Source organism: Perognathus longimembris, chromosome 12, assembly GCF_023159225.1.
Source record: "Perognathus longimembris pacificus isolate PPM17 chromosome 12, ASM2315922v1, whole genome shotgun sequence".
NCBI lineage: Eukaryota > Metazoa > Chordata > Mammalia > Rodentia > Heteromyidae > Perognathus > Perognathus longimembris.
In genome coordinates this window covers 2,964,513-2,990,691 of record NC_063172.1, presented here as the reverse complement: position 1 = coordinate 2,990,691, position 26,179 = coordinate 2,964,513, and the positions used below count along the sequence as shown (strand labels likewise).

General features: G+C 51.0%; 1 protein-coding gene across 2 annotated transcripts in view; it reads right to left on the bottom strand.

The window, feature by feature from the left end:
• Positions 1 to 12,637: 12,637 nt before the first annotated feature.
• Trappc9 (trafficking protein particle complex subunit 9) overlaps positions 12,638 to 26,179 on the bottom strand; it is a 407,886-nt gene continuing 394,344 nt past the window's right edge. The window contains exons 22-23 of one of the 2 annotated variants that reach the window (XM_048358924.1): positions 13,844 to 14,067; positions 12,638 to 13,189 (exon numbers count right to left, since the gene is read on the bottom strand). In XM_048358924.1, coding sequence (XP_048214881.1) covers positions 13,022 to 13,189; positions 13,844 to 14,067 — 392 coding nt within the window. In that variant the 3' untranslated portion in view covers positions 12,638 to 13,021. The remainder of the gene's footprint in view (positions 13,190 to 13,843; positions 14,068 to 26,179) is intronic. The other variant, XM_048358925.1, reaches the window with a different exon arrangement.

Sequence of the window (26,179 nt, the reverse complement as noted above, 5' to 3'; positions counted from 1 at the left end):
AACAAGACGCAAAACAAGTACATGAAGAAAGTAAAATGCATTACTAAAGGTGAAAATCTCCTTTTCTTAAAAAATTAAACACCCCAAATAATGATTGTGACGTCTCCATGAGACGTGGGAGGAGAGCGCGTGGAGAGGGGACTGAGGCCCGACAGCCCAGGGAAAGCCCTGGACGGCCCGAAGCGGAGTCGGGACGCGCCTCGGCTCGGCTGTCGGTCCCTGGAGCACGGTGTGGGAGGACCGGTCCTCCCCCGCCCCCCTCCCGGTCCTCCCCGCCCCTCCCCACGCCGGCCTCAGGGCATCTGTGAGCTCTGCGCCCGCCAGGCCTGGATCCAAACCCGTGTTCTGTCCAGGCCGACCTGGCCGGAAAGGGGCTCCGCGCAGCTCCTCCTCGGTGGGGAAAGCACGGGGAGGACCGGGGGGGGGGGGGGGAGGCTCGGATCCTTGGCGGACGCCCCAGGACCCAGAGGTGCTTGGTCAATGTTGCGTCCCTGGCCGGGAGCAGAGGCCGCAGTGCGGTGCTGACAGGTGCGTCAGTTCCCCGCAGAAGCCCAGGGCCAAAGCCCCCGGGCGGGGCTGCCCGCCGCCCGCCGCCTCCTCCACGAAGCCGCCCTGGGTTCCAGGCTTGCAAGCAGCCCTGTCCCCGCTCCCTACAGCAGACGCCATGTTCCTAGAGGCAGGGCCCGCCTGGCCAGCCCAGCTCAGCGCGGAGCCAGGCTGGAAACAGAAGCCACCCCCGGCGGCGCCCGAAGCTCGGGGTCCCCCCTCCGCCTCCCAGCTGCCCGCGGCACCCCGCGTCACCTGCTGGGACACGAGGGGGGAGGGGGCTGCGGGAACCCAGGGGCGCTGGGACTGGCGGCGCCCCAGCAGCCCCGCCGCAGGGAGACTCCAGCCTGCACCCCGGAACGGTGGGCCGCGTGGGGGGGGGCGGCTCTGGAACGCTGGCGGCACACGGGGAGCCGCGCTCGGCCGCTGGGGTCGCCCGCCGGGCCGCACGGAGGCCGGGAACTCGGGTCTCCTCGGCTCCTCAGAGCACCGAGGCCCGCTGAGGTCCAACACCGGCCCAACGCCACCGCGAGAACCCGACGCTGCTCACCCCGAGGGCACGGAGCCACACTCACCCCCCCCCCCCGGGTGCTGAAGTCCACGGAGCCCAGACACAGCCCCCCACCCCACCCCACCCCCGTCAGGTCCAGGGAGCCAGGACACCGGCGCCAGGCGCCCTCCCGCCCTCGCGGCGTCCTCTCTGCTCCGAGGGCCTCTGTCCAGAACGCCCGGCGCAGGCCCTGAGCCCGCGCCCGCCACACCCTGCTCGCGGCCAGGCCTGGGGCGCACTGCGCCCGCGCCAAGCCCTGGCCCAACAATCCTGTCCTCAAATGAGCCTCACTCAACCAGGGGGGCAAAAGGAGAGATTTGCGGGTTCACCTCCTGGGGTCACCTTCATCCACGCAGAAGACAAAGACTCAAGAGAAGACCCAAGCCCAGCACCACAGGCCCCAGCGCCAGGCCCAGGGCCCGAGGATTCATTCACCGCAGGAACAGCGAGGCCGCCGTTTGTCTGGAAGGAGCCGCGAGACTGACCAGTGCGGAGCCCGCAGTAGTCTCCATAAAAGTCAGAGCTCAGCAACCTCGAGGACCGGGCGGGGTGGGAAGGAAATGATTATTTATAAAGAGCTCATCCTTGAGAGAGAGGAAAGGAAGAAAATAAGAAATCTAGAAGTGTCATCTTTGTGGGCCAAGGAAGGATAATTAGGGGAAAAAATAGAACATCTTGTCATATGGTATTGTGTTCTTAACTAATAGTAGAGAAATTAGTTGGTTATATAAACAGAGAAAGGAGGTAGGACTTCAGGCAAGGGGGAAGGGCTAATGCAGACTTTTGATTGAAGGAGAAAAAATAGGAGAAAACCCAACTGAGCCAAAATAGAGGAAAAGAGAAAGGATGAAACAGCAGCACAAAATAAATAGCCAGCAATGGAGTACAACACAAGCTACTTCAAATAAGCTAATTAAATAAATAAGGTTAATATTCTAAATGGAAAGAACTAAAAATACCCCCATTAAAAGTCAGACACGGCTTCTGGAGGTGTCAGTCTAATGACAAAGTGCTTGACTAGCAAGTGCAAGGCTTGGAGTTCAAACCTTTGTATCTCCAAAAAGAAAAATAAAATAAACTGAATAAAATATGGATTTAAAAGTCAGACACTGTCATGTTAAGTTCAACAAGAAAGGTAAACAGAAGTCGATAGTAGAAATAAACTCAAAATGATTTTTGAAACACTTATTTAAGGACTGGACAAAAGAAGATATGTAGGATTGGCAAATAGCTGTTTCTAAGTAGTCAAATGAATTAAAATGTCATAAATTAAAACATACAATGGGGCAACATATAGCCTAAATGAAAGAAAAAGAACAGGAGATAAATTAGGAAGAAAAACAAAGAAAAGAATGGGAATGAAAAGAGAGTTCAATAAAAATAAAATTATAAGAATTTCTCAACGTATCTATCATAAATAGAAGCTCGAGTGGTAGAGGACCTGTCTAGTAAGCATGAGGCGAGAGTTCAAATTCAATGCTTTCCTCACCCCAAATCAGACACAAGAATTAGACAATTAATAGAGAAGCAAGCCAGTGCACTGCTCGTCCATTGACTAACTCCTACTTTGAATAAATGAGATGATAAAAGCAGTTTTAGGGACACTTGTGGAAATTTGAGTGGGGACAGGGCTTTAGGAGACTGCAGTGCACCACAGCCATTTTTTTTTATTAACCTTTTTTCTTTATTGTCCAAGTGTGGTACAGAGGGACTACAGATTCCTATGTAAGGCAGACCACAGCAGTTTCTGTGTAACAGTGCTGTTGTTGTGACACAGGAATGGTCTTTGTCATTAAAGACGGAAGCCTGCATGTCTAGCGGTGATCGGCCAGGAAGCTGTACTTCTGTGGAAGACAAGTATGGAAACCTGTACAAGACTGAACCGCAGTGATGTGTATCTGGTGTTCATTTTACTTTTCACTCTACTTTTCTATACATTTGAATTTTTTTTTCAAAAGAAACAACCATGACTTAGATGAATAACATCAGATGATGAAGTATAAAGGTAGGTGTTACGTGATGTGCAGCAGAGAACATGTCTTTATATTTCAAAGATCACTGATGAGAATCAATATGGAACAGGATGCAAAGAAAATGTAGCAAGACACAGAAGAGTTTCCATAGGCCATGTATCTTGCTCCATCCCATACAAGCATACAAACAAGAGAGAAAAAGAAAGAAACTTTAGGGCTGGGGATATAGCCTAGTGGCAAGAGTGCCAGCCTCGGATACACGAGGCCCTAGGTTCGATTCCCCAGCACCACATATACAGAAAACGGCCAGAAGCAGCGCTGTGGCTCAAGTGGTAGAGTGCTAGCCTTGAGCGGGAAGAAGCCAGGGACAGTGCTCAGGCCCTGAGTCCAAGGCCCAGGACTGGCCAAAAAAAAAAAAAAAAAAAAAGAAAGAAAGAAACTTTACTTGAAAAATTTAAACACATATGCATAAGCCTTGCAACAAATGGAAGATGGAAGGAAAAAAATCATGTACTATTTAGAAAGCAATGAAATGGAATTTTGCATTAAATAAGAAACAAAGTTAACACTATTTAGAAACCCACGGCCTCAAATGCATGAATTTAAAAGGAGGCTGGGGGCTGGTGTCTCACTCCTGTAATCCTAGCTACTCAGGATGCTGAGATGTGAGCATTATGGTTTGAAGCCAGTGTAGGCAGAAAAGTCCATGAGACTCTTATCTCTAATTAACCAGCAAAAACCTATAAGTGGAGGTGTGGCTCAAGTAGTAGAGTGATATCAGCCTTGAGTAAAAAAAGCCAAGCAAAAGTGCAATGCCCTCAGCTCAAGCCTCAGTACTGGCACACACAAAAAAGAAAACGAAGAAAGATTAAGAAATGAGGAAAGACAGGATAAAGAAAAGGGAGAAAGATTGAACAAAACATCATTTTTACCACTTGTCTCAAGAACTGAGTAAAGAGAAACAAAAAGGAGGGTATACACAAGGATAAGAACCAAAGTCGATGAAAGAGAAAATTAAAATGTGGAAAAAAATAAGCAAAGGCAAAAGCTAGTTCTCTGAGATGGCTAATGAAATAGGAAAAAACACTCTCACGAGTCCAGTTATGCAGAATGAAGAAAGAAAGCAAAATTAGACAGGAGGAATGAGAAGACAGACATAACCAATATTGCCACAGATACAAGGGAGATAAAAATAATCATAAGAGAATATTGTGTGCAACTCTGTGATAACACATTGAAAACCTTAAGGAAATGGATGATTTCCTACTAAAAGTAAATTACCAAAAATCAATCCAAGAAAAATGAAAAATGTTAATAGAGCAATTACAGTAGAAGATATTAGAAAGTCATGCAAGATCTATCAGCGAGAAGACAGGATCAGACAGGAATACAGCTGAGTCTTATCTAAATTCTAAAACCAATCATTTCAGTGCTGTTTGAACTATTTTAAGCTAGAGAAAAAGAGAGAAGGAAAACTTCCTTTTCATTCTGTGCACCTAGAATAATTTTAATACAAATAATACACACTAATGAGAGTGACAGACCAGCGGCACTTCCGAATATAGGTGAATAATTCTAAATATAATACTGACAAAAAAGAGCCCAGCAACGTATCAAAGGAATAATGCAGTTATTGTTCTGGGGATTCTATGTGTGGCTGAGGATTCTGGGCCTTGGGGACATTTCTTAGGGACATTGTCACCTCTCTTTCCCCAGTGTCTCTTAGCATGGCAGATGCAAGAACGTGTTAGACAATAATCACCAGTGCATGGAGGGTCTTTAAAACAAACAGCACTGAATAGAACAAAGACATCCAGCTCAATATCCATTTTAGAAACTAATAAGATTTTTTTTTTAAAAAAAAACCAAGTTTCACTGTATTTGTTTCCAGAGAACACTCAAGGAGATAATATTGTTTTAGCATCTTTTTAACCAATTTCTTTCTGAGGGAAAGAAAGGCTAAGGGAAGCTTTCTGGTTTTAGTTGCACGAGTTGCTGTTGGCATACGATTCTCCCAGCAACGCTACAAAGAGGGGGACAGTGACCTCCCTGGGCACTTGGGTGGCAAGGACAGAGTCTGGTGAGACCACATGCAAAGATCAGACTTGAATGGCCCATGGGGTAGGAAGCCTCTCCTGTCTCCCGTCTCCTCGCGTTTCCAGGTTCTCAAAAGTGTCCTAGTCCGTTTATCCAAAACCAGGAGCAATGGGCCAGACACTGGGTTAGGTCCAAGAAACCTGAGTTCGACTTCTATTCTGCAGGGAGCTTGTTGGGTATTTGAGCTATGATTCCTGCCCCTCTACGACTCCCTGGGGTGACTACTAGGCTAGTCTCCCCAAGGACCAGCAGGGATCACCATCCCAGATGCTGAAAACAGGCCCCAAGGTCCCGCGGCAGCAGCCGCTGTTCGGGGTGCTGAAATCCTTTCCACCGCCCGCAGTGGAGGGCGCGGCCGCTGTCCTCGGTTCTGAAAACGCCCGAGAACCCAGCAGGTCGAGGGGGCTCTGTCCTTGGTGCTGAAATCCCCCCCGACAGTGGACGGCTGCGGATGGTGCTGTCCGTGGTGCTGAATCGCCCGCGAAGGCCGGCTCGCGGGGAGGGGGGCCGGGCGCTGTCCGCGGTGCTGACACCGCCCTGCTCCGCGCGGGCTCGGGCGGCCGCCAGCAGCGCAGCAGGGCTGAAATGGCAAGCTCCATCCTGAGGATGGAAGGAAGAAGGCATTCTTGATGGCTCTGCTGAGTCGGCGCCAAAGGATCTGAACGTCCCCCTTTCCCTTTCTCCCTCCAGCCTCCCCTCTGTCCTTTCTTCTTTCGTTTTTCATTTCTCCCTTCTCTCCCGCCGCCCCCCCCCCCGCCCCTCCCTGCCTCCCTGTTCTCCAAAAGCCACGTCTGCGACAATCCTCATCACCTGCATCGGCTATCTCAATTGTTGGGTGCAAAAAAAATTAAGTTTCCACTGCCCACGTACAGAAATGGGATCTTATGTAATTCCTAAAGGACGCGGTTTACTTCTCAAAAATCTGCACTCATTAACTATTTGTTTATCTTGATAGTCTGTGTCTGTATAGTTAACACACGTGCAAATCCCTCACAAACGCACGGTTTCACTGTTAGAATTGCATGTAAGTGGAACCAGACTGTATGTATCGTGTACTCCCTACTTCATTCCTTCTAGGTGGTGGCTTTGGAAGTACCTGTGTTATTGCACATGTACTATTACATAACATTCTACTGCTTGAACATGCTAAAGTTTGTCTATGCACCCCATGCCCAGTATAGCTGTGAGGTCCCCCCCTCCCCCCATTATTATCAACTCTGCTGTATTCTGGAATACAGCTCCTCTTCCTCAGAATGTTGAGTTTTATTAAGCACGTACCTGGGTGTTGGCTTGTTTCCAGTTCGACTATGCTACTGGTGGCCTCTGTGGCTCCGCCATCCCAGCCTTGCTCCTCTGGTTGGCACGCATGCCCACGGGCGGTCAAGTGGGCCCCATCCACAGCCCTGCTCCACGGACTGTGCACCTATGTCTTCCATTGTGTCCAGGTTGACTATCTTGTCGCATTGTGCTGTGGTTTGGGTGTGGTTTAAGTACATTCTCCAGCTTCATATACTTCCCTTTCCACTCTGGAAGGCACATACTGAGTGTCTCGGTGTGTGTGGTCAGGCCTCCGGTGGGTGGGTAAGCCACAGCAACACTGTCCTCAGAAGGAAAGAATGCTAGGCCTGCGTGAACTGCTGAGTTCTCTTCAGAGAAAGTTGTTGCACAACGAGCAAGTTTGGCTCCTCCCTGGCCTCCAGCTTCCATCTCACCCTCTTCTGTCTGTCTCACGAGTGCTCTCACCATGATGCTCTCTGCCCTGGTGTGGTGTCGCCAGGGGCCTTCATCAGTGATCAGACGCCTCTCAGGCTTCCATCGAATGGAAAGCCCATTCTTTCCCCACTCGAATGTGATAGGAATGTGTCACACATCAATGCTTGCATGTTCATGAATCCATCGCTAGGCGCTCCATTGGTCGGTGGAAGCCACACCATCTAATTACTGTAGCATGGTGATTTATTCTCTAAGGGTATATTGTCTATGACTGGACCATTATACTTCTAGATAAATTTCAGAATCAGTCTGCTACGCTCCACTCCTAAATTATCAAGATCTCTATTGGTACAGCATTGAATCTATAGGTCAGGTTAGCAAGTCTTCCCATCTTTGTGAGAAAGTCTTCCAACCCATTTACTTAGGCCTTAATTTAGATCTTCCTTAATACCCTTTGGTAAATTTTTATAACTTTCTGTTTAAAGGTCTTATACAGTAAGAACAGATTTATTCTTGTGTTCTGTACCATATACCCCTAAACTGATACAAATGAGCATAAACTTAGTGGTTTAATATAACACAAGTTCATTGACTTACAGTTCTGAGAGTTCAAAGTCTGAAACAAGTCTTACAGGACAAACTTTAGAGTGTTGAGAGTGCGTTCTTTTGGAGAATTCTTTGGGCAGGAAAGGATATGTTTCCTGGTCTTTCCCAGGCTCTAGGGTTTGAAGAATTCTTGACCCATGGCCTATCCCTCTATCTTCAAAGTCAGGAATATTGCTTACCTTCTCCCCATGTTGTCTGTCCCTTTCTTATTCATTTCCCTTCTAAGGACACTTGTGATTCCATTAGGGGACCAGCATAATCTTAAGGTCAAATGATTAGTAAACTAAATTTTATCTGTACCCATAAGTCTCCTTTCCCATGTAATTCAACATATTCATGGGTCCTGGAAAGATGGTGCAGATGTCCTTGGAATGGCATAATTCAGCCTACCATTGTTCCCTCTTATTTTTGTAATTCTATAAATGACCCCTTTATTATTTTAATTCTTAGAAGTGGTACAAAAATGGGGTAGATTTTTTTAGGGGCTGGGGATATAGCCTAGTGGCAAGAGTGCCTGCCTCGGATACACGAGGCCCTAGGTTCGATTCCCCAGCACCACATATACAGAAAACGGCCAGAAGCGGCGCTGTGGCTTAAGTGGCGGAGTGCTAGCCTTGAGCGGGAAGAAGCCAGGGACAGTGATCAGGCCCTGAGTCCAAGGCCCAGGACTGGCAAAAAAAAAAAAAAAAAATGGGGTAGATTTTTTTGTTAATCAATTATTTGCATATAACTCTGTTAAGTACTTATGAATTCTAATAAATATAAAACTTTTTTGGAGATTTTTATCTTATCTATAATATGATACACAAATTTAACAACAGTGCTTATTATTCCTCTAGACTTTATTCCTTTTGTTCTTTTCTTTGCTTTTCTGAGATGATAGTGGCCACTTGTACAATGTTGGATAAAAGCAGAGATGGTGACCATTCGAGTTTTATTGCTGGGCTTATAAAAAAATCCTTTGATACCTCAGCTCTGGGAACAAGGTTTCCTCTCATATTTTTATAGCTACTCTTTACTAGCTTATGGAAAACCCTCCCAGGCCTTCTAAATACACCAAGAGTTCCTCAAGGATCTGGAGCTCCTTTTTGTCATGAAAGACATTAAAACTCTCAAGCCTTTTCTACATCTGTGACAAAGGCATGGTTTTTCACCTTTGATTTGTGAACATGGTGGCTCTTGCAGTAGCATTTCTAATGTGGAACCAACCTTGCATTCTCTGAATAAAGACCAGCTGGCTCCGCTCGCTGACACTGAGTCCTGAGAGGCTGTACTTACATCATCTGACTGAAAGTTCTTTCCTTACGCTGTCTTTCTCAGGGTTCAGTATCAAACTCTTACCAGCCTCATAAAATGTAGTTGTATGTTTATTCTTTTCTACATTTAGAAGTAGTTTGTGTAATCACTGTGATTAGTCCTTGAAGGTTCATTAAAACTCACTCTTAAAAAAAAAAAAAACACCTATGCCTATGCTTTCATTTTTGGAGATTTTCAAATTACTAATGTGAATTTCTTAAGTATCTTTAGGATATTTTCTTATCTTTTTATGTATTATTATAAATTTGTCTTATTCAATTTTACAGAACACTTATTTCACTTATTTTTTTCAAGTTTATTGGTGTAAAATTCTCCCTGATTTCCTCTTACTGTGTTTATGATGTCCTCCTGTTGTCTGCAATGTGGTCATTTGTGCCTTTTTTCTTTATTAATCTAGTTGGCAATTTAAAACACTAACCTTTGGCCTTCTGGTATTGTGTGTTTTTTTCCTATTTCATTAATCTATGGTCTTTATTATACCCATGTTCTTTCCTCTTGCCTGCCAGCATTTGCAGTTTCTGAGAAGAATGCTTAGCTCACTAACTCTCATTTTCCTCTTCTGATGAAACACACTTAGGCTTGTAAATGCTTCCCATAAGTGCTCACTTGTCTGCATCCACAAGTTTTTCCTGTGTTCTATTGTGATTTCGTCTTCCAACAATGAGCTATCTCAAAATATTTCATAATGTTCAAATGCACGATACATTTGTACTTACCTTTTCTGACTGGTTTCTAACTCAAACCTACCGGATTGAGAAAATATGATCTACATAGTAACAGTCCTTCAACTCCATACTGGCCCATAAACCAAATCATAGGTGTACTTGAAAACACTGTGCTACAGTTGTTGAATGAAGTACTCTTACAAATGTTTATTAAGTCAAGCTCATTTATTGTACTTTTTAAATCTTCTATATTTAAAAAAATCTAGGGAGTATTTATGCAGCTCCAGCTAGAATCCAACTTGTGGCTCTTCTGCCTCTGATCCTCAAGTGCTGGTATTACAGTCAGGTGCCATCATGGCTGGCCAAATCTCCTATGTCCTGTTATTTGTGTGCAGTGCTGGAAATTGAACCCAGGGCCTCATGTATGCTGGGCAAATACTTTATCACTGATCTTCATCACTGATATTTGTCTTTTTACATCTTTCCATTACCAGGAGTGACATGTTAAACATCTCCCACCACAACTGTAGGTTATTTCTCCTTGCACATCTATCTGCTTTTCTTTATCTGAGGATATTACTTATTGCATATTCATTGAGTTATTATGGCTTCTTGGTTTTGTTATCATGATGCTATTGTCTTTCTTTTTAAGTTATAGCTTAATTTTTTGCCTTGGAATTTCTTTAAGATTTTTCTGGTACTTCCTTTCTTGCCATTTTATTTCTATCTTCTATATCCCTAAACCTTTATGTTTATCCTCATCATCACAACCTAGGTATAATGGGGTTTGTCTAGTTTTCCATATCAAATAGTACTTATATACATAATTTATTTCACAACTTATTTTTATAACTACTTCCTAAATTGTTATTTAACTTTGTATACCTCAACTGTAACATGTGAATGATAATAAAGATTTTGTTTAAAGATTTTGTAGGAATGTTTTCATAGTTGAGAAAAAGGGCTGGTCATGTATCCTATAAGGAATATAAAATGCACTAAAACATATTTGTTTTATAGTTATATCAATACATAATAAGGAAGATGAATATAATACAATCTATATAATCTTAGAGCAATGTCTAACACATAGGGGTACAGTAATTGTAAGCTTTGCTGTGAGGATTACTAATATCATTATGGTCGTGCTTTTTATTTGTTGTACCATTTCTAGTGTGTGTGTGCACATGCATGCGTGTGTGTGTGTGTGAAAGAGAGAGAGGGAGAGAGAGAGAGAGAGAGAGAGAGGTGTTACTTAGAATGGAACCCAGGGCCTTATACAAGCTATGCAAGTGTTCTACTACTGAGTTACGCCTCCAGTCTTCTCATTTTTTTCTCTAGTTTTTGTTTTCTTTTCATATCTTCTTTGGGGAAGAAGTTGTTTACAAGAAATGAAAACTTCCATAATTAAAAGCACCAAATCCAAAATCTGCAGAGAATCAATAGTTTTATCTTCTTCCCAAACATTTGAAACTGTAATCAAAGCACCTTAAACTCTTTGCTTCCACTCTTACCTAACCAGCATTTATGTGCATCTTTACTATCTGTAAATTTCATCATGCCTTAATTACATTATTTATGTCATTGCATATTTAATATGCAATGCTATATAGTTCCATTACCATTATTACTCGTTGTAAACACTTGCTGAGTGAATCACACATGAACTGTTATTTGTTCTTTCTTTGCATCTCTGACATCTATCAGGTATCAACTTTCTACTGTCTATAGACAGAGAGAGTCAATTCTTTTGAATTCCCCTTAATGGAATTTGAGTGACAAATTCTCGGTTTACACAAAATGTCATTATCTTGTCTATTGCAAAACATGGTTCTGATTCAGTCCATAATCAGATATTCCATTGGCTTCAGACCCCATTGTGGCTGTGAAAAGCCAGCTGTCAATTAAATGGCTACTTCTTTGAAGGTCATTGTCTTGTCTTTCTAACTCCTTTAAAGAGCCTCCCTTTCCTGGTCTCCTGAAACTGCATTGTAATGTGACAGTTGTGTGTCTTAAATGCTATTCCACTTAGGATTTGTTGGGCCTCTGGAATCTGTGCGTTTTGACCCTTATTAGTTCTCAGAAGCTCTCAGTCATCATTTTCTCAAATGCTTCCGTTTCTCTATTCGCCTTATCCTTGCCTCCAGGAACTCTTGTTAGATACAAAGTAAAGCCTTTTACATGGTCCTCCATGGCTTCTTAAGTCTATTCCCTAATTCCTTGTCTGTCTGGGCTGCATCTTTAATGAAAATCCCCAGTTCTGTTCCCCCATTCACTAGTTTTTCCTTGAGTTGGGCCCAATTTGCTCTTCAACTTTACTGAATGCTTTTCAATCCTTTATTCAGTTATTCAGTTATTCTTTTAACTCATGTGATATACCCTTTCCTATTTTAATCATCTTCATTTCTTATATCAACTCTATATGTTATAGTGTATGTCTTGTACGCCTATTATCTGATTCTGTTTCAGGTTAGCACTTGCTGATTTTATTTTCTTTGGCTCTCATGCAAGATGCATTGTCTCCTTGTGCACTTAATGGCTTTCTTAGTTTTAAACTCTGAATTGCTCATTTTTCTTGTAGAAACTCTTTTAATTTGGAGTTAAAGTGAGTTTTTCTGGAAAGGATGTGCTTGCTTCTGGTCTATCTGTATAAGGGTGCTATTTGTCTCAGACCCTTCTGAAACTCACCAAGTTCACAGAGGTCAAATGTGGGTTCAAATCAAAGGGTGGAAATGGGGTAGTTTCCAGATGGGTCAGGAGGGAATTGTGTTTTAGTAAAGGTCTAGGCATTTGTTTTGCAAATCAGAGGAGAATTTCCTTCTAGAGTCTCCTCAAGTTGGGCGGGGCCCACAGCCAGCCGAGTCTGCTTGTGTGCTGGGTCCTGAGTGTTTCCTCGCCGCCTGTGGGGGGGAGGGGAGAGCAGCCGAGGTCCGGGGGGGCCTCCAGCTGGAGGCAGCCAGAGGGGGCTCTGGGTGGAGCAGGGAGGCTGGCCGGGGGAGGCGGCCTGGGGCCCTGGTAATCTCAGAGTCAGACAATGCTGGTCAAGCTGCCGGCCACAGGGTGAGTCCGTGCGTTGGGCTTCTCACCTGGTAGCGTGTGGGCTGGGTGGGGACAAGCCTGGGCCCCCCAAGCAAACAGACTCAGCGATGAGGCAGACAGCAAGGTGCGTGCTTTATTGAAGAACTGAGCAGCATGGACACATGGGCCTGGCGTTCAGAACCCGGCCAGGCACCCGCACCGCTCCCTGCCTTGCCTGAGCCCCGGCCTCGTGTCCTCTGGAGGAGATGGGCCCAGGGAGGCGGGCGAGGCCGGCTTGGCTGGCTTGCCATGTCTCCCAGCAGCTGAAAGGAGGCGGCGGGGCAGCGGAGACCATGGAGGGGCTGGAAGCAGCCAGGGCGGGGGCCGCCTCACGGGAGCAGGTGGCAGGACACAAGAGCCTGCACCTGGCGCATGGAGAGTCGGCCACAGCAGGCGGGGTGCAGCGGCGGGAGGGGACCTGGGCGGAGGGGTCGGTGGGACGCTCCTGCCCCAGGGCTGGAGGGGGCTACGAGGACTCAGGCCCGCGCCTCCAGGGCCCGCACGTGCGCGCTGGGCAGGCAGAACCAGGCGGGCGGCAGCTCCTTGCTCTTGCTGTCCTCGTGGAAGCGGATGTGGAGGAAGAAGTCGCCCGGGTAGAGAAAGAGGAGGGCCCCGAGGCAGGCTGACTGGCCTGAGGGCTGCACCTGCGGTGGGAGGAGGAGGAAGCGGAATCAGCCCGGGCCAGGCATGGGCCCCCCCAGCCCCCCGGGGAGGAGCCACCCGGCAGGCGGCTCCTGGCCCTGCGTGCGCCTCACGGGGCCGCGGGGCGCCGAGGCCCGGCTCCTGGGGCCCACCCCAGCTTCTCCGCTCTGCTCATTTGGCCAAGTTGTACCTCTCGGAGCCTCAGTTACTTTCTCTTTTCTTTTTAAATGCCATAGCGGGGCTTGAACTCAGGGCCTAGGCACTGTCCCTTTTGCTCTTTGCTCCAGGCTAGCGCTACACTACTCGAGCCACGCCTCCACTTTTGGCTCTTTGGTGGTTAATTGGAGATAAAGAGCGGCAGGGCTGGCTTCGATCCTTGATCTTCGGATCTCAGGACTGCAGGCCCGAGGCACCAGCGTCAGGCTGAGCACCCTTTCCGTCACCCACCCTGGACTCTCGGTCGGTGGGGGTGGTGTGAGGAGCGGCTGGGTGCCGGTGGGTACAGGGTGCCCCGAGGCCGGGACCTGGTGAGCCAGAGTGGCGGTGCGAGGGGCGGGGACTCCCACGGGAGGGGTGGGGGGGCAAAGCGCTCACGCGAGCGGAGAAGCCCGGCTATCCGCTCACTGCGCCGGGACCGGCCTGCACCCCGCACGTACCGCGTCCAGGTAGAAGGTGCTGGAGCCCACGAAGGAGATGAGGTCCTGCAGGTCGTAGTTGTGCACGCCGTTCTGGTGGTCCTGGAAGGGGACCACGGTGAGGGCGAAGGGCCCCACGCGGCGCGGGCTCCTGTTGGTGAGCCGCACCTCCAGGCTCACGGGGTCGCCCACGGGGCAGGCCGCGGCCACCTCGCAGTCACACGGCTGTCCACCCACCAGCACGTCTGCAAGGACACAGGATGGTCAGGGCTGGGGGGGGGCGGGGACTCCAGCCTTATCTCTGAGCCTCCAGTCCGTCCCGGGCCGTCCCTCCCCTCCCGCCCTGCCCCGCGGCCTCTCTAAGCCCGAGGCGCGGGCCCACAGCGCCCGGGCAGGGCCTGGCAGGCTCCCGGGCGGAGACGGCCTCAAGGCCGGCACTGGGTCCATGGCCCCAGCCCGGCCTCCGCACGCCGGGCGGGTGCAACCCCAGGCCCCCACCGGATCTGCCCGGCGCCCACCCGGGTGGGGCCGGAAGGCGCCCCTTTGTCCTCCGGCCGCCGCAGGGCGCGGGCGCCTTGGTCGCCATCCGCCAAATGGCATGCGTTGTTAACAGTCACTGAGGTAGCTAATGAGTTCATAAAGCACCGCGCCTCCTCCCGACCCGCGTGGGTAACCACCCTCACACCCGAGAGCCTCTCCTGGGTAAATAATTTACTTTTACTACTTTTCATTAAAGATTAAGGGGAATTAAATTAAAATTAAGGCGGATTGCAGTGGGAGCGGCGGCCTGGGTGGCCGGCGGCTGGCTCTCTCGAGGCTCTCGGCTCGTGCAGGCCCCGGAGGGTGGGGGAGGCCAGGGGAGGCCGGGGGGGAGGGGGAGCCCGGGGGGAGGCCGGGGGGAGCCCTGGGGGAGGTCGGGGGAGCCCCGGGGGAGGCCGGGGGAGGCCCCCTTGTGCCACTGTGTGGAGGCCCAGGCTCCCGCCCTTCGGGCCGCGGGGCACTCGGGCTGCACAGGCCATGCTCCGCCTGGGACCTGGGGTGTCTTTCCAGGAGCCGGAGCTCCAGCTTCCACCGCGGTGCGGGGTGAGGGAGATGAGCCGCTGAGCTCCAGCCGGCCTGGCAGAGCGACGGGACCCCCGGGGGCCACTCGGGACGGTGACAAAGGCTGACCGGGCAGCATTCGTCAAGATCGCCGGCTTCAAAAGCGGACTAGTTGAATGGACGCGCCTTTGCACGGCAACTTGGAGGTAATAAAAATACACTTTTTTTCTAATGAAAGGAAAGGCTCTGCGTTAATGAAGGCCAAATCCAGCGGCTCTCGGCACACGCCGACCGGAGGAGCCCACGAGGCAGCAGGCCTGGCCAGAGGCTGGGGCCGGGCCCGAGGGGGCCAAGGCTGTGGGGTGGGCAGAACACCAGCCTGCTGAGGGGAGCCCATGCCCGGGATCCCCAAGGACAGAGCTTCCCTTTGGGGTCCCTGCAAGCACGTCGCCCAACTACATGGATCAACCCCAAGTTCACAGCGCAGCTCCACTTCACGTGTCAGCCGTGTCCCGCCTCCTCCTGCTCCCAGGATGCATCAGGCTGCTTTGCTTTAAGGAGACCAAGGGGCAGAAGCAGCCGTGGACCCCACTCTCAGAGCACTGATGCCTGAGGCCCCCCCACCCCCACCCCGCCCTGTGCTGGGCTCCTGTTCCCAGCTCTGTGCATCTCCCTCCGCCAGGGCCCTCCCCCATCGTCCAGAGAGAAGGTACTGGCTGCAGTCCGGCTGAGTACTCCCCAAACCATTGCTTCACACCGGGGCTCGGACCGCAGCCCTGCCTTCCCGGGCGTGAGCCGTGACCCCATGACCCAGGTCTGGACGATAGAGCACTCCTGTCTGTCCCCTAAGCTGCCCCCTCCGTGACTGCTCATCTCCAGGCTCAGAGCAACACGAGAGAAGGTGGGCCGGGTGGGGGGAAGACCTCCATCCCTCGCCGACACTGATATCAATTCAACGTGGACCACACGCCTTAACGCGAGACCTTACACTGACAGGGAAAACCACTAGGTTTGCTGGCACCGACAGTTACGTTCTGAACAGAACTCTAGTAGCCTGACAAATAGGAGTCAGGATGGACAAAAGAAACTGCATCAAGCTGGAAAGCTCTGCAGAAGATCCTGTCACCAGGCTGCAGGCAGCCTGCACAATGGGAAATCTCTTTCCTGCCAGGCTTATAACTGACAAGGGCTTAAAATTAAACCTCCAAAATCAATAACCTAATTAATAAATGGGCAAAGAAGCTGAACAGACACTTAACAGGGAAAGTACAAGTGGCCAATAAATACACAAAGAAACGCTCGGCCTCTCTGGCCATCAAGGAGATGTGAGTCAAAGGACACTGAGATCCCATCGCAGTCCGGTCAGAATGGCCATCGTCAGGAACACAGGCAACACACAATCAACAGCAGAGGTTGACACGTGTGTGGGTAGAAAGAAACCCACGGTCGGCGGGAATGTGAATTAGGGCGACATGTGGAAAGAGCCCAGATGCTCGACAACTGGTAGATGGAACCAGAAAAGGTGTTGTGTATGTGTACACACACACACACACACACACACACACACACACACACACCACATAGTAGAATATCATTCAGCCATAAACAATGAAATTACATCATTTGCAGAGAAATGGAGGGTCTAGCACCTATATTCAGCAAAGTAAGCCAGGCTCAGAAGGACAAACGTCATATATTCTCTCTCATAGGTAGATGTTAGGCCTCAGCTATAAACCGATGGGCAAACATGTAGAGAATCATGAGTGCACACATAATATACATGTACGCACACGGTCAACCTGACTAAACCGCGTTATCTTCAGGCGTGAGATACTGTGAAACCCTTTTGAGGAACAGGCGGTGTCACAGGAATCACAGGTGAGACCAGGAACTTTCTGGCCGGAGGGCGGGCGAGGGCAGGGACGCCAAGCACCAGAAGACGCCGGGCGTCAGGAATGCAGGCCCCCTCACCGCTCACCCCTCCACGTTCGGTGAGCACCTCCTGTGCGCCAGGCCTCCTGGAGGATGAGGGGTGGCGCCCCGGCGCGGAAGGACCAGGGGTGGGAGGGCAGGGGGCACGAGACAGCATTGCTAGGAGGGAGCCGGGATGAACCCTCGCCACACTACACCCGAGCTCACACAGCCCAAGGCCGTCCTGACCTCAGCTTCCGCTGTGCCGTCTTGTGGGTGGATGGGGGAGTGGAGGCTCAGAGCGGCGGGTGAATCGCACAGGCTGTTCAGCGAGTGGCAGCGCGGCGCTGAGGCCAAGGCGGGCCTGACATTAACTGAGCAGTGACTGTGTTCCCAGCACTGCGCTGGGCGGCGGGGGCGGGGGCGGGGGCCAGGCGGGAGCGTGGCCTGCAGGCCGGGATGGCGTGTGGGGGGTGCAGGGGCCCAGGACAGTAGGGCCAATCTTGTTTCCCGCAGAGGAGGCGGGAAGGACAGGGCTGCGACGGCTATGCTATGCGGTGCTGGAAGGCAGCCTCCCCCGGGAACTGCCAGCTCCTGCGGGAGGGAGCCGGCCGGGCTCCCTGGGGAGGGACAGGAATTCTAGACGCAGCTGCTTTTCAAAGGCTCCCGGAGGCCAGGCGGACCACCGGCGCCCTCACCGGCCCCACGCGTCCTGCCAGGTGTGGGAGCAAACCCAGCTCCCCGGGCCTGCCGCCGGCCCCCCGCCCCCCTGAGCCCCTGGCCAGCCACCTCTGTGGAGCAGGCCGGGGGGGGGGGCTGGAACCCCAGCTCTTCCTGTGCAGGAGTACTGTGCGTGTGCATGCGAGCCTGCACTGCGTAGGGTCGCGTGTGCGCCGTGGCCGGCCACGGTGTCCTGGGCTCGTGTTCCCTCCCCTCCACACAGGACTCCACGCTGGGCTCCCAGAGCTACGCGTGGCTTCTCACTCTCCTCCCGGGGCGCCCGCAGAAGGCGCCCGCAAGGGCTCCTGTGTCCTGGGGCTCCGGCTGCAAAGGCGCCTCCTGCGGTGCCCCAGGGGACCTGCCTCTCTCTGGGCGCCCCCCCCAACCCCTCCCACCCCGCTCCTCTGCCCTCTCACGACAGGCCACTGGCTTCCTCACCCGGAGTCTGCCCTAGGCCAGCTGGAGCTCCTGCCCCTCTGCCCCAGTCAGCCCCAATACTCAGGGGCGAGGGCGCCCCAGACATCCAGCTCTGTGCCCTCTCCTCCATGGGGACGCAGCCCCGAGTCTTCACTCTCAGACTGCTTCAGGGATTTCGTGCCTGGGGCGGCACACAGCTCAGGTTCCAGTGCTCTGGCCCTAGCCCGTGCACTGTCATGAAACGTAACCCCCTCCCCAATAACCGGGGCGAGCCCCGGTAAGAACGGATGCCGATCTCGCGTCTGCACGCTAGCCTCTCGAGAGCTTAGAATCAAAATGCAAAGCGAGCCTGCCTCTCAGCACAGGGCACCCGGGGCTCCCGCCCGCGATGCAGACCCCCTGCCTGGGAGTCTGAGGCCAGGAGGCTCGTGCTTCGTGGCCAGCCTGGGCAGAGGAGTTCAACTGGGCCTTGCAGTCTTGCTCAGGCCACCGTTGGGCACAGCGGCACACACCTGCCATCTAAGCTACAACGGGAAGTGAAAAATAATAGGAAGATTGTGGTCCAGGCATATGTCGAGCCCCAAAGAGACACCCCATCTCAAAAACAACCATCAGGCTGGGGACATGGTTTAGTGTGGCAGAGTGCTTGCCTAGCATGCATCAGGCCACGGGTTCAATTCCTCAGTACCACATGCACAGAAAAGGCTGGAAATGGCGCTGTGGCTCAAGTGGTAGAGTGCTAGTCAAAGAAGCTCAAGGACAGTGCCCAGGCCCTGAGTTCAAGCCCCAGGACTGGAAAAAAAAATCATATGGTAGTATTACAATCCTAGACCTCAAGCTCTACTATGGAGCTATAATAACAAAACAACTTGGTATTGGCACAAAAGTAGACCCGAAGACCAATGGAACACCCTAGGAGATCCAGAAATAAAACCATATACTCACAGTTATCTGATATTTGATAAGAGAGCCAAGGATATACAGTGGAGAAAAAGAGAGCCTTTTCAATAATTGGTGTTGGAAAAACTGGGCAGCCACATGCAGAAAAATAGAAGTGGATCCTGCTTGTTACCATGCAAAGACCTCAATGTCAGAGCTGAAACTTGGAAATCACTGCAAGAGGGAGCTGGAGAAACACTACAACTTATAGACATAGGCAGAAACTTTCTGAAAAGAGTCCCAGGGGCACAGCAGATAGGAAAGAGGCCTGACAAATGGGATTCCATCAAAATAAAAAGTTTCTCCACAGCAAAGGACACAGTTACTAAGCTAGAAAGACAGTCAACAGACTGGGAGAAGATTGTTAGCAGCAATACATTCCACAATGGCCTGATATTCACAATACACAAAGAGCTCAAGAAATGAACCCTTTCCAAAGCTACTAAAACCAATCACTAAATGGGCCAAGGAGCTAGGAGAGACTTCTAAGAAGAAGAGGTAAGAACAGCAAAGAAACAGATGAGGAAATGTTCATCAGCCCTGGATATAAAGGAAATGCAAATCTAAAAGAACTGTGAGATTCCATCCTACCCCAGTTAGGTTGGCCACCATGGGGAATTCAAACAACAAAAGGGGTGGGGATGTGGGGGGGAAAAGGACCCCTACTGCACTGCTGCTGGGAATGTAAACGAGCATAACCACTCTGGACAGCAGTCTGGAGGTTCCTCCGAAAACTCAACAGGTCCTCCCTATGACCCAGCCATACCACTCCCGGCCATCCACCCAAAACACCCCGAGCCACGATACCATAAAGACACTTTCACATCCACGTTCATTGTCTCGTTATTCACAAATAGCCAAGTTGCAGAAACAGCTCAGACGCCCTACAATAGATGCGTGGATCCAAAACATGTGGTGCCTACATACAATGGAATTTTACACAGCCATTAGAAAGAATATTATGTCATTTGCAGGGAAATGGATGAGCCTAGAACAAATCATGTTAAGTGAGATAAGCCAAGTTCAGAATGGCAAACGGTGCATGTTTTCTCTTCTATGTGGAAGCCAGATATCTAAAATACACTGGGGCATGATAAATGATACAGGTCTCTAGGCATTCACACACGGTGAGACTAAAGGAGGACATTCTTAAGAAAGGAACACTCACTAAGCCTCAACGCCTAAGTGCCTCTGGTCATATAAAATAGTATTTATCAAAATGAACTCCAGGAAATGGAAACGAGAGGATTTTTCTTTGCTGTTTTCTTTTCTTTTCTGTCTTGTTTGTTCACTTAGCTGTCTTTGGAAAGGCACAGAAGTGGGGAGGAAAAAGGTGAACAAATGCAAGAGTGGTGCTCACTGTGTTTCACCGTGTGGAAAATGAATGATACAACTTGTAGGTGGAGATGGGAGGGAAAAACTGGGAGAGAGTGAGGGAAGGGTGACACTCATGTCCAAAAAGAAATGTATTCTTTACCTGACTTATGTAACTGCAACTCCTCTTTATAATAACAATATATATTTTTTAAGAAACAGAATTTTTAAAAAAGGGCCAAAAGCATGGCTAAGTTGTAGAGTACCTGCCTAGCACATACAAGGCCCTAAGTTCAAACCCTAGTGCTCAGTCTTTTTTGTTGTTGTTCGCTGCTGGTCCTAGGGCTTGACCTCAAGGATTGGACGCTGTCCCTGAGCCTCTTTGTGACCACACTGCCATTTCTGGCTTTCTCTAAGTAGTTTATAGGAGGTAAGAGTCTTATGGACTTTCCTGCCTGGGCTGGCTTTGAACCATGATCCTCAGATCTCCACCTCCTGAGTAGCTAGAATGACAAGCTGCTGGGCCTGGGCGGGCCCGGCCTACGGTGGGTGCTTGTGCACGTTTACTGCGGCCGTGCACCACCGGCCCTGCTGCCCTCTAACAGCTGGCACACATCTGCCCACCTGAGCCAGGTTCCCAGGGCTGCCATCTGCCTAGGGCCACTTAGCTCTGTCTAATCAGGCTTGGAGGTTGGAGGCAGGCTTACAGGAACAGCTTGTTCTGTAGGGAGTCGGGGAGGGAACAACGAACCTGACAACCGGGATATTTAATTAGGGCTCGCCGCTCCTGTGAGGCCCAGGAAATGCTGCAAGGACCCCAGGTCCCAGTCCCTGCTTGCTAATCTCCCCAGCCAGCCATGGTCCATGGCCTAAACCACTCCTCCAGACCTGCCCAATCAGTCACCCCTCCTGCAGTGGGGGGGCAGAGGCTCCAAGCTGGGCTCAGGGGACCCTTGCCACCTGGGTGCCTGGAGCAGGCCCCACTCTGGCTCCAGGAGCCCTTGGCCAGTGTCTGGGCGCAGGAAGATGGCTCTCTACAGGGACCCCGGCCTCTCTGCCATCTCTCCACACCTCCCCCTCCCCCTGCCCAGCACCTCCTGCTTGAGCTGGCCTCCCCCAGTCAAGCAAGCCTCATCTGCTTCCCTCCCTCCTCTGTCACCTGCTCAGCCCCCCCCCCCCCACTGTCCCCAAGGCAGGGGGAAGGGCACTGGGCTCCTCAACAGCCCTGCTGACATGTGAGAATGCACCAGAGAAGGGGCCATGCCCCGGGCGGGGGGGGGGGAGGGGGCAGAGTCCACCTGGAATGTAATAGAAATCAGCGCTTTAGGCCAACACCGAAGCTTATGCCAGCTTGAGGAATTCCAGCAAGGAGGGATTCTCCTTCCAGGCAGACCTAGAACCCCGAGACCAGAACACCCTTCCTACCTGGGGCCCTAACAACCACAGACCGAGGACACAGCCCAAGATACCGGCTAACTGAACATGGGTTGTGGGGAAAGGGGGGTCCCAGATGGGTTTATGGGGAGGGTGCTCTCTCTGTGGTGTCTGGAGCCCAGGGCGGGCTTGCTAGGGACCCCCGGGGCCGTTTCAGTGACCGAGGCTGGAAATGGCGCAGAGGTGGTTCCCTTGGGCTGGCCCCCCGCACTGGGCAGTGGACACTGGGAGGGCTCAGTGCGAGGCTGAGTAGGGCGGGCGACGGAACGCCGTCCGCAGTGCCACCTCGCCCGGACTGGCTGCCATCCTGTCCAGCAAACAGCGGCGTACGGCTGAGCCCCACCAGCACCGTGGCCAAGAGGAAACGGAACCTTCCAAATACCTTGGAAGCGGCGGTCTGGGGACCCTACCATGGGGAACAACGTCCGGATGAGTCTGTGCCATCGACAGAGCCGGCCAGTCGGGGCAGGGCGCTGGTTTCATCCTCCCCGCTTGGCACCTTGATCTTCATCATGACCGAGAAGGCCAAGTTGGGATTCAGCATTTCTAGACTCCTCAGAGTCCTGGGCTGGAGGCGACCGTAGAGAGGGGGGTCTAGGTGACGAGCAGCTGTCTCCTGCCCTCGGCTTGCCTATCTTCCCCCCACATTTTCATTCTGACCCCCAGCCTGGGGCATGCCACCCCGGCACCCATCTACCACGTGTGCGGCCAGTGGCACTCCGCACACCCCTCACCGGGGCCCCCTTCCCCCAAGGGACCGTGTGGGCCGGCCCCACGCGCATCGTCCTCCCTCGGCGCCCCTCCCACTCCACACCCCTCGGCGTCCCCACGGGCCTGGTGCCCACAGGGGCACGGGTGCTTGCTTTGCTCCCCTGGGCCCCTCACCTGCTCATGCTCCAGTACCAAGTTCAAAGGAAGACGATGCAGGGAGTCGCAGAGCTCTGGTCAGGCGTGTGGGCAAAGCCAGCTCAGATCAGGCGGAGAGATGTCTGCACCAGGCCCCGCCCTGCCTAGATGCCCCTTCCTGGCTAGGCCAATCGAGTGGCATCATGCCACCAGCTCCCCCGGCCTGGCATCCTGAGAGCCGGGGAAGGGGAAGGGAGAGGAGTCCCTGTGAGCTGCCTAGGCTCTGGGCTCTGGCTAAGGAACACCTCTGAAGTATCATGGAGAGCTCGCTTAGGAGAATCAATGAATAATCAGCACATTTAGAGCTGGTATGGGAATCAGGGTGTCTGAAAAAAAACTGTTCTCTCTCCCTCCTCCCCACCAGGGCCTGGGGTTTGAACCCTGGGCCTGGGCAGTGTCCCCGAGCTTCTTCTGCTCAAGGCTAGCAGTCTAACACTTGACCCACAGCACCACTTTTGGACTTCTTTGACTAGTTTTATTGAAGATGAGAGTCTCATGGACTTTCCTGCTTGAGCTGGCTTCAAATCACAATCCTCAGATCTCTGCCTCCCGAGTACACAGGATTACAGGTGTGAGCCACCCGTGCCTGGTTCGTTTGTTCTTTTAAATAATTCAATCATCTCCACAGCCATCTTCTGCCCTGCAACATCCGTCTGCTTGGGGGATGGAGGGCTCCTGAGGCCCCTGTGGCCTGCTGCCCTTCGGTTCCAGCGGCGGGACAGCAGAGCCCAGGGCAGAGCCTTCACGCGTACCAGCTATGGGCCCAGGTGGAGAGCAAGGAGACAGCAGGTGCAGGTGGACACGGCCCCACTTCCCAGTGAAGCGCCAGACTTTGAAGTCAGGCCCCATTTTACCACGCGAACCCCACTTTACCACACGAACCCCACTTTACCACGCGAACCTGAGATAAGCAGGCCCTGTGAGCAGACCCAGGACAAGCCCATTAGGGCCCAGTCGGTCTAGAACTCTAACCGCTGGGAATGCTTAACTCTGACCACCCCTAGAATGCCTCGAACCCTGAGCCAATCAGATTTGTACCTGTGTCCTAATCTTGCTTGCTTGAACACCTGATTGCTGTAACTTTGTTCTTTGCCTTTATAAGCCCTGTGTAATCGCAGCTCGGGGCTCCCTCCTAACCTCCGCTACGAGTTGCAGCTCGCTTGAATAAAGCCTTGCCTTGCTTTTGCATTTCGGAATGTCTGAGTCTCGTGATCTTCTTGGTGGTGGTTTCACGACTTGGCACAACACCAGCTTCCTGAAGGTAAGGCAAGGGTCTCGGTTACAGGGTAGTACTGGGTCTCAAACTCAGGGCCTTGCTTCCCACTTGATCCATGCTCCCAGTCTTTTTGCTTTTAGGTTGTTTTTCAGATAGGATCTCTCGCTTTTGCCCAGGCCATCCTGAATTCAGTCACCTGAACTCCTGAAATTAACCAGCAACCAAGCAGTTCTCACTAACACACAGCTGACACACAATGCAATCGGTCATGCGGTATTTCGTCGCTTCCCTTTTTCCACCACACCTTGGGAATCTGCCAAATCCCTTTGGCCCTAGACACTGGGAGCAGAAACGAAAAGAAAAAAGCTCCCACAGCCTCAGGCTCCATGGTTGGCTCAGCCAGTTCTAAGGAGAGGTCTGTCCACACAGCTCACCCAGCCAGGCTCAGCATCCCCACCTGTAAAGTGAGGGCCCGGGACAGCTGGGCTCCCTGTTTCTGCCATCCTTGGATGTGCCGACCACAGCGGAGGCCTCCGGCACTCACGAGTGCCCTCTCTTCCCAAGGCTCATCTCTGATGGTGGCAGGGGACACAGGGACTTCAAGGCTGGGTTAGACAGATTCAGGTGGAAAAACTTGGGCAGATGCAGGTGTGGGTATAGGGGTCTGGGCAGAAGATTCCGGGTGGAAGAAAAGGATGTGTCACCATGGTGCATGGGTAGAAAGGTGAGCTTGACCTAAATTAAGTGGCCAAAATTCTGCACAAGGACAAGGGAGATCATAAATGAAACGGTGAGTACTTCAACACATAAGAAACACAAGCAGTCGATAAACACAGCCAAAAGCCAAGACTCACTGGCAGTCAAAGATGCAAACGGAAAGACAATGCCATCCTTCGTGGCCTAAGAGACTGGCACCAATTTTTAAAGAAAATAAGTCAAAGGAAGTGGGTGATTTTACACATGGCTATTTGAAGTGTTAAAGGTAGAATATGTCTGAAGAACAACTGTATAGTAAGCAGTAAATGGCTTTGAAACCCTTTGACTTGGCAATGATGCTCCCAGAGCTCCAGTAATGTGGGAAGACTTAGCTCATAACATTGAGAAACTAGGAACTACCCACAGTCGTCCAAACATGCCAGGAGATGGGCTAAGTAAGTGGCAGGACATTAGTAGAAAGAATAGCTATGTGGCCATCAAAAATCCTGGTTTGGATGTGCCCTTGGTAAGTAAGGTATGGGTGGCATACTTCCTTTTCTGTTCAGCCTCTGCCTCTAGTCCACATCGCCGCATACCTGCTTGTTAACAGTTGTCTCCAGAATTTTTGGTAAACGTCAATTGCTGCTTCATGTTCACCTATGAACATTTCTTTTCTGCCTCAAGCATGGATATTTTATTTCAATTTGTCCACAGTGATTGTCCGAGCAGAGAGCTCATGCTCACTTCTAGTCTTTGTCCTATAACAGACTAACAAACACCACAGCTAGTGATGGGGGCTGAATTGTAACCCTCGAATTTGGAAGCGGAAGTCCTGGCCCTTGTGTCTGAGAAGGGACCACAGAAGGACCTGGGGAGGAGTGGGGGGAGTGATTATAGCTAAACCTATACAACTGGCTCTTTAGGAGAGAGAGCTAGGGCACAGAGCTAAGCTGGCTATCTACGGGCCATGGGAAGAGTCCTTGAGAGAAACCAGCCCTGCCAACACCTTATTCTTGAACCTCCAGTCTCAGAACTGAGAGAGAATCAGGGACCCTCCAGGACCCAGGCATGGCATTTTGTTATAGCAGCTAGAGATTTTAAAAGGGATGTATGCAAATATAGAATAGAATAAAAATAAAATTAAGAATAAAACTAAAATAAGACTACACACACACCCATTAGGTTTAACATTAAAAAGTAGACACAATGACATCGCTCTTACATGAAGGAAGGGTAAGGAAGATGGGAGTTCATGCTTTTCAGTAGTCACTATATTTTAGGTGGAATGTGAGTTACTTTTTAGGGTGTGCCAGTACTGGGGCTTAAATTCAGGATGTGGGAGCTGTCTGTCCCTGAGCTTGTTTGCTCAAGGCTAGTACTCTACCACTTGAGCCATACCTCCACTGCCAGTTTTTTGGTGGTTAGCTGGAGATAAGTCTCACAGACTTTCCTACCCAGGGTGGTTTTGAATTGTGATCCTGAGATCTCAGCCTCCTGAGTAGCTAGGATTACAGGTGTGAGCCACCAGTGCCCAGCTTGTGAATTACTTTCATTTTGATATCTTGTACGTTATTATTACATTAAAGACTCAATCATTTACCCAGTAGCTCCCAGGTAAACGGAGCTTGAACTACAGTAGGAAATGTGATGTCAGGAGCCTCAGGTCCCCCAGTTCCTAGGCACTCAAGGGACCACAGGGCCAGTTGTGACCAAGTGAAGCAGGATCTACTTGCAATTCCAGCCACAGTAATAGAGACCCCGGG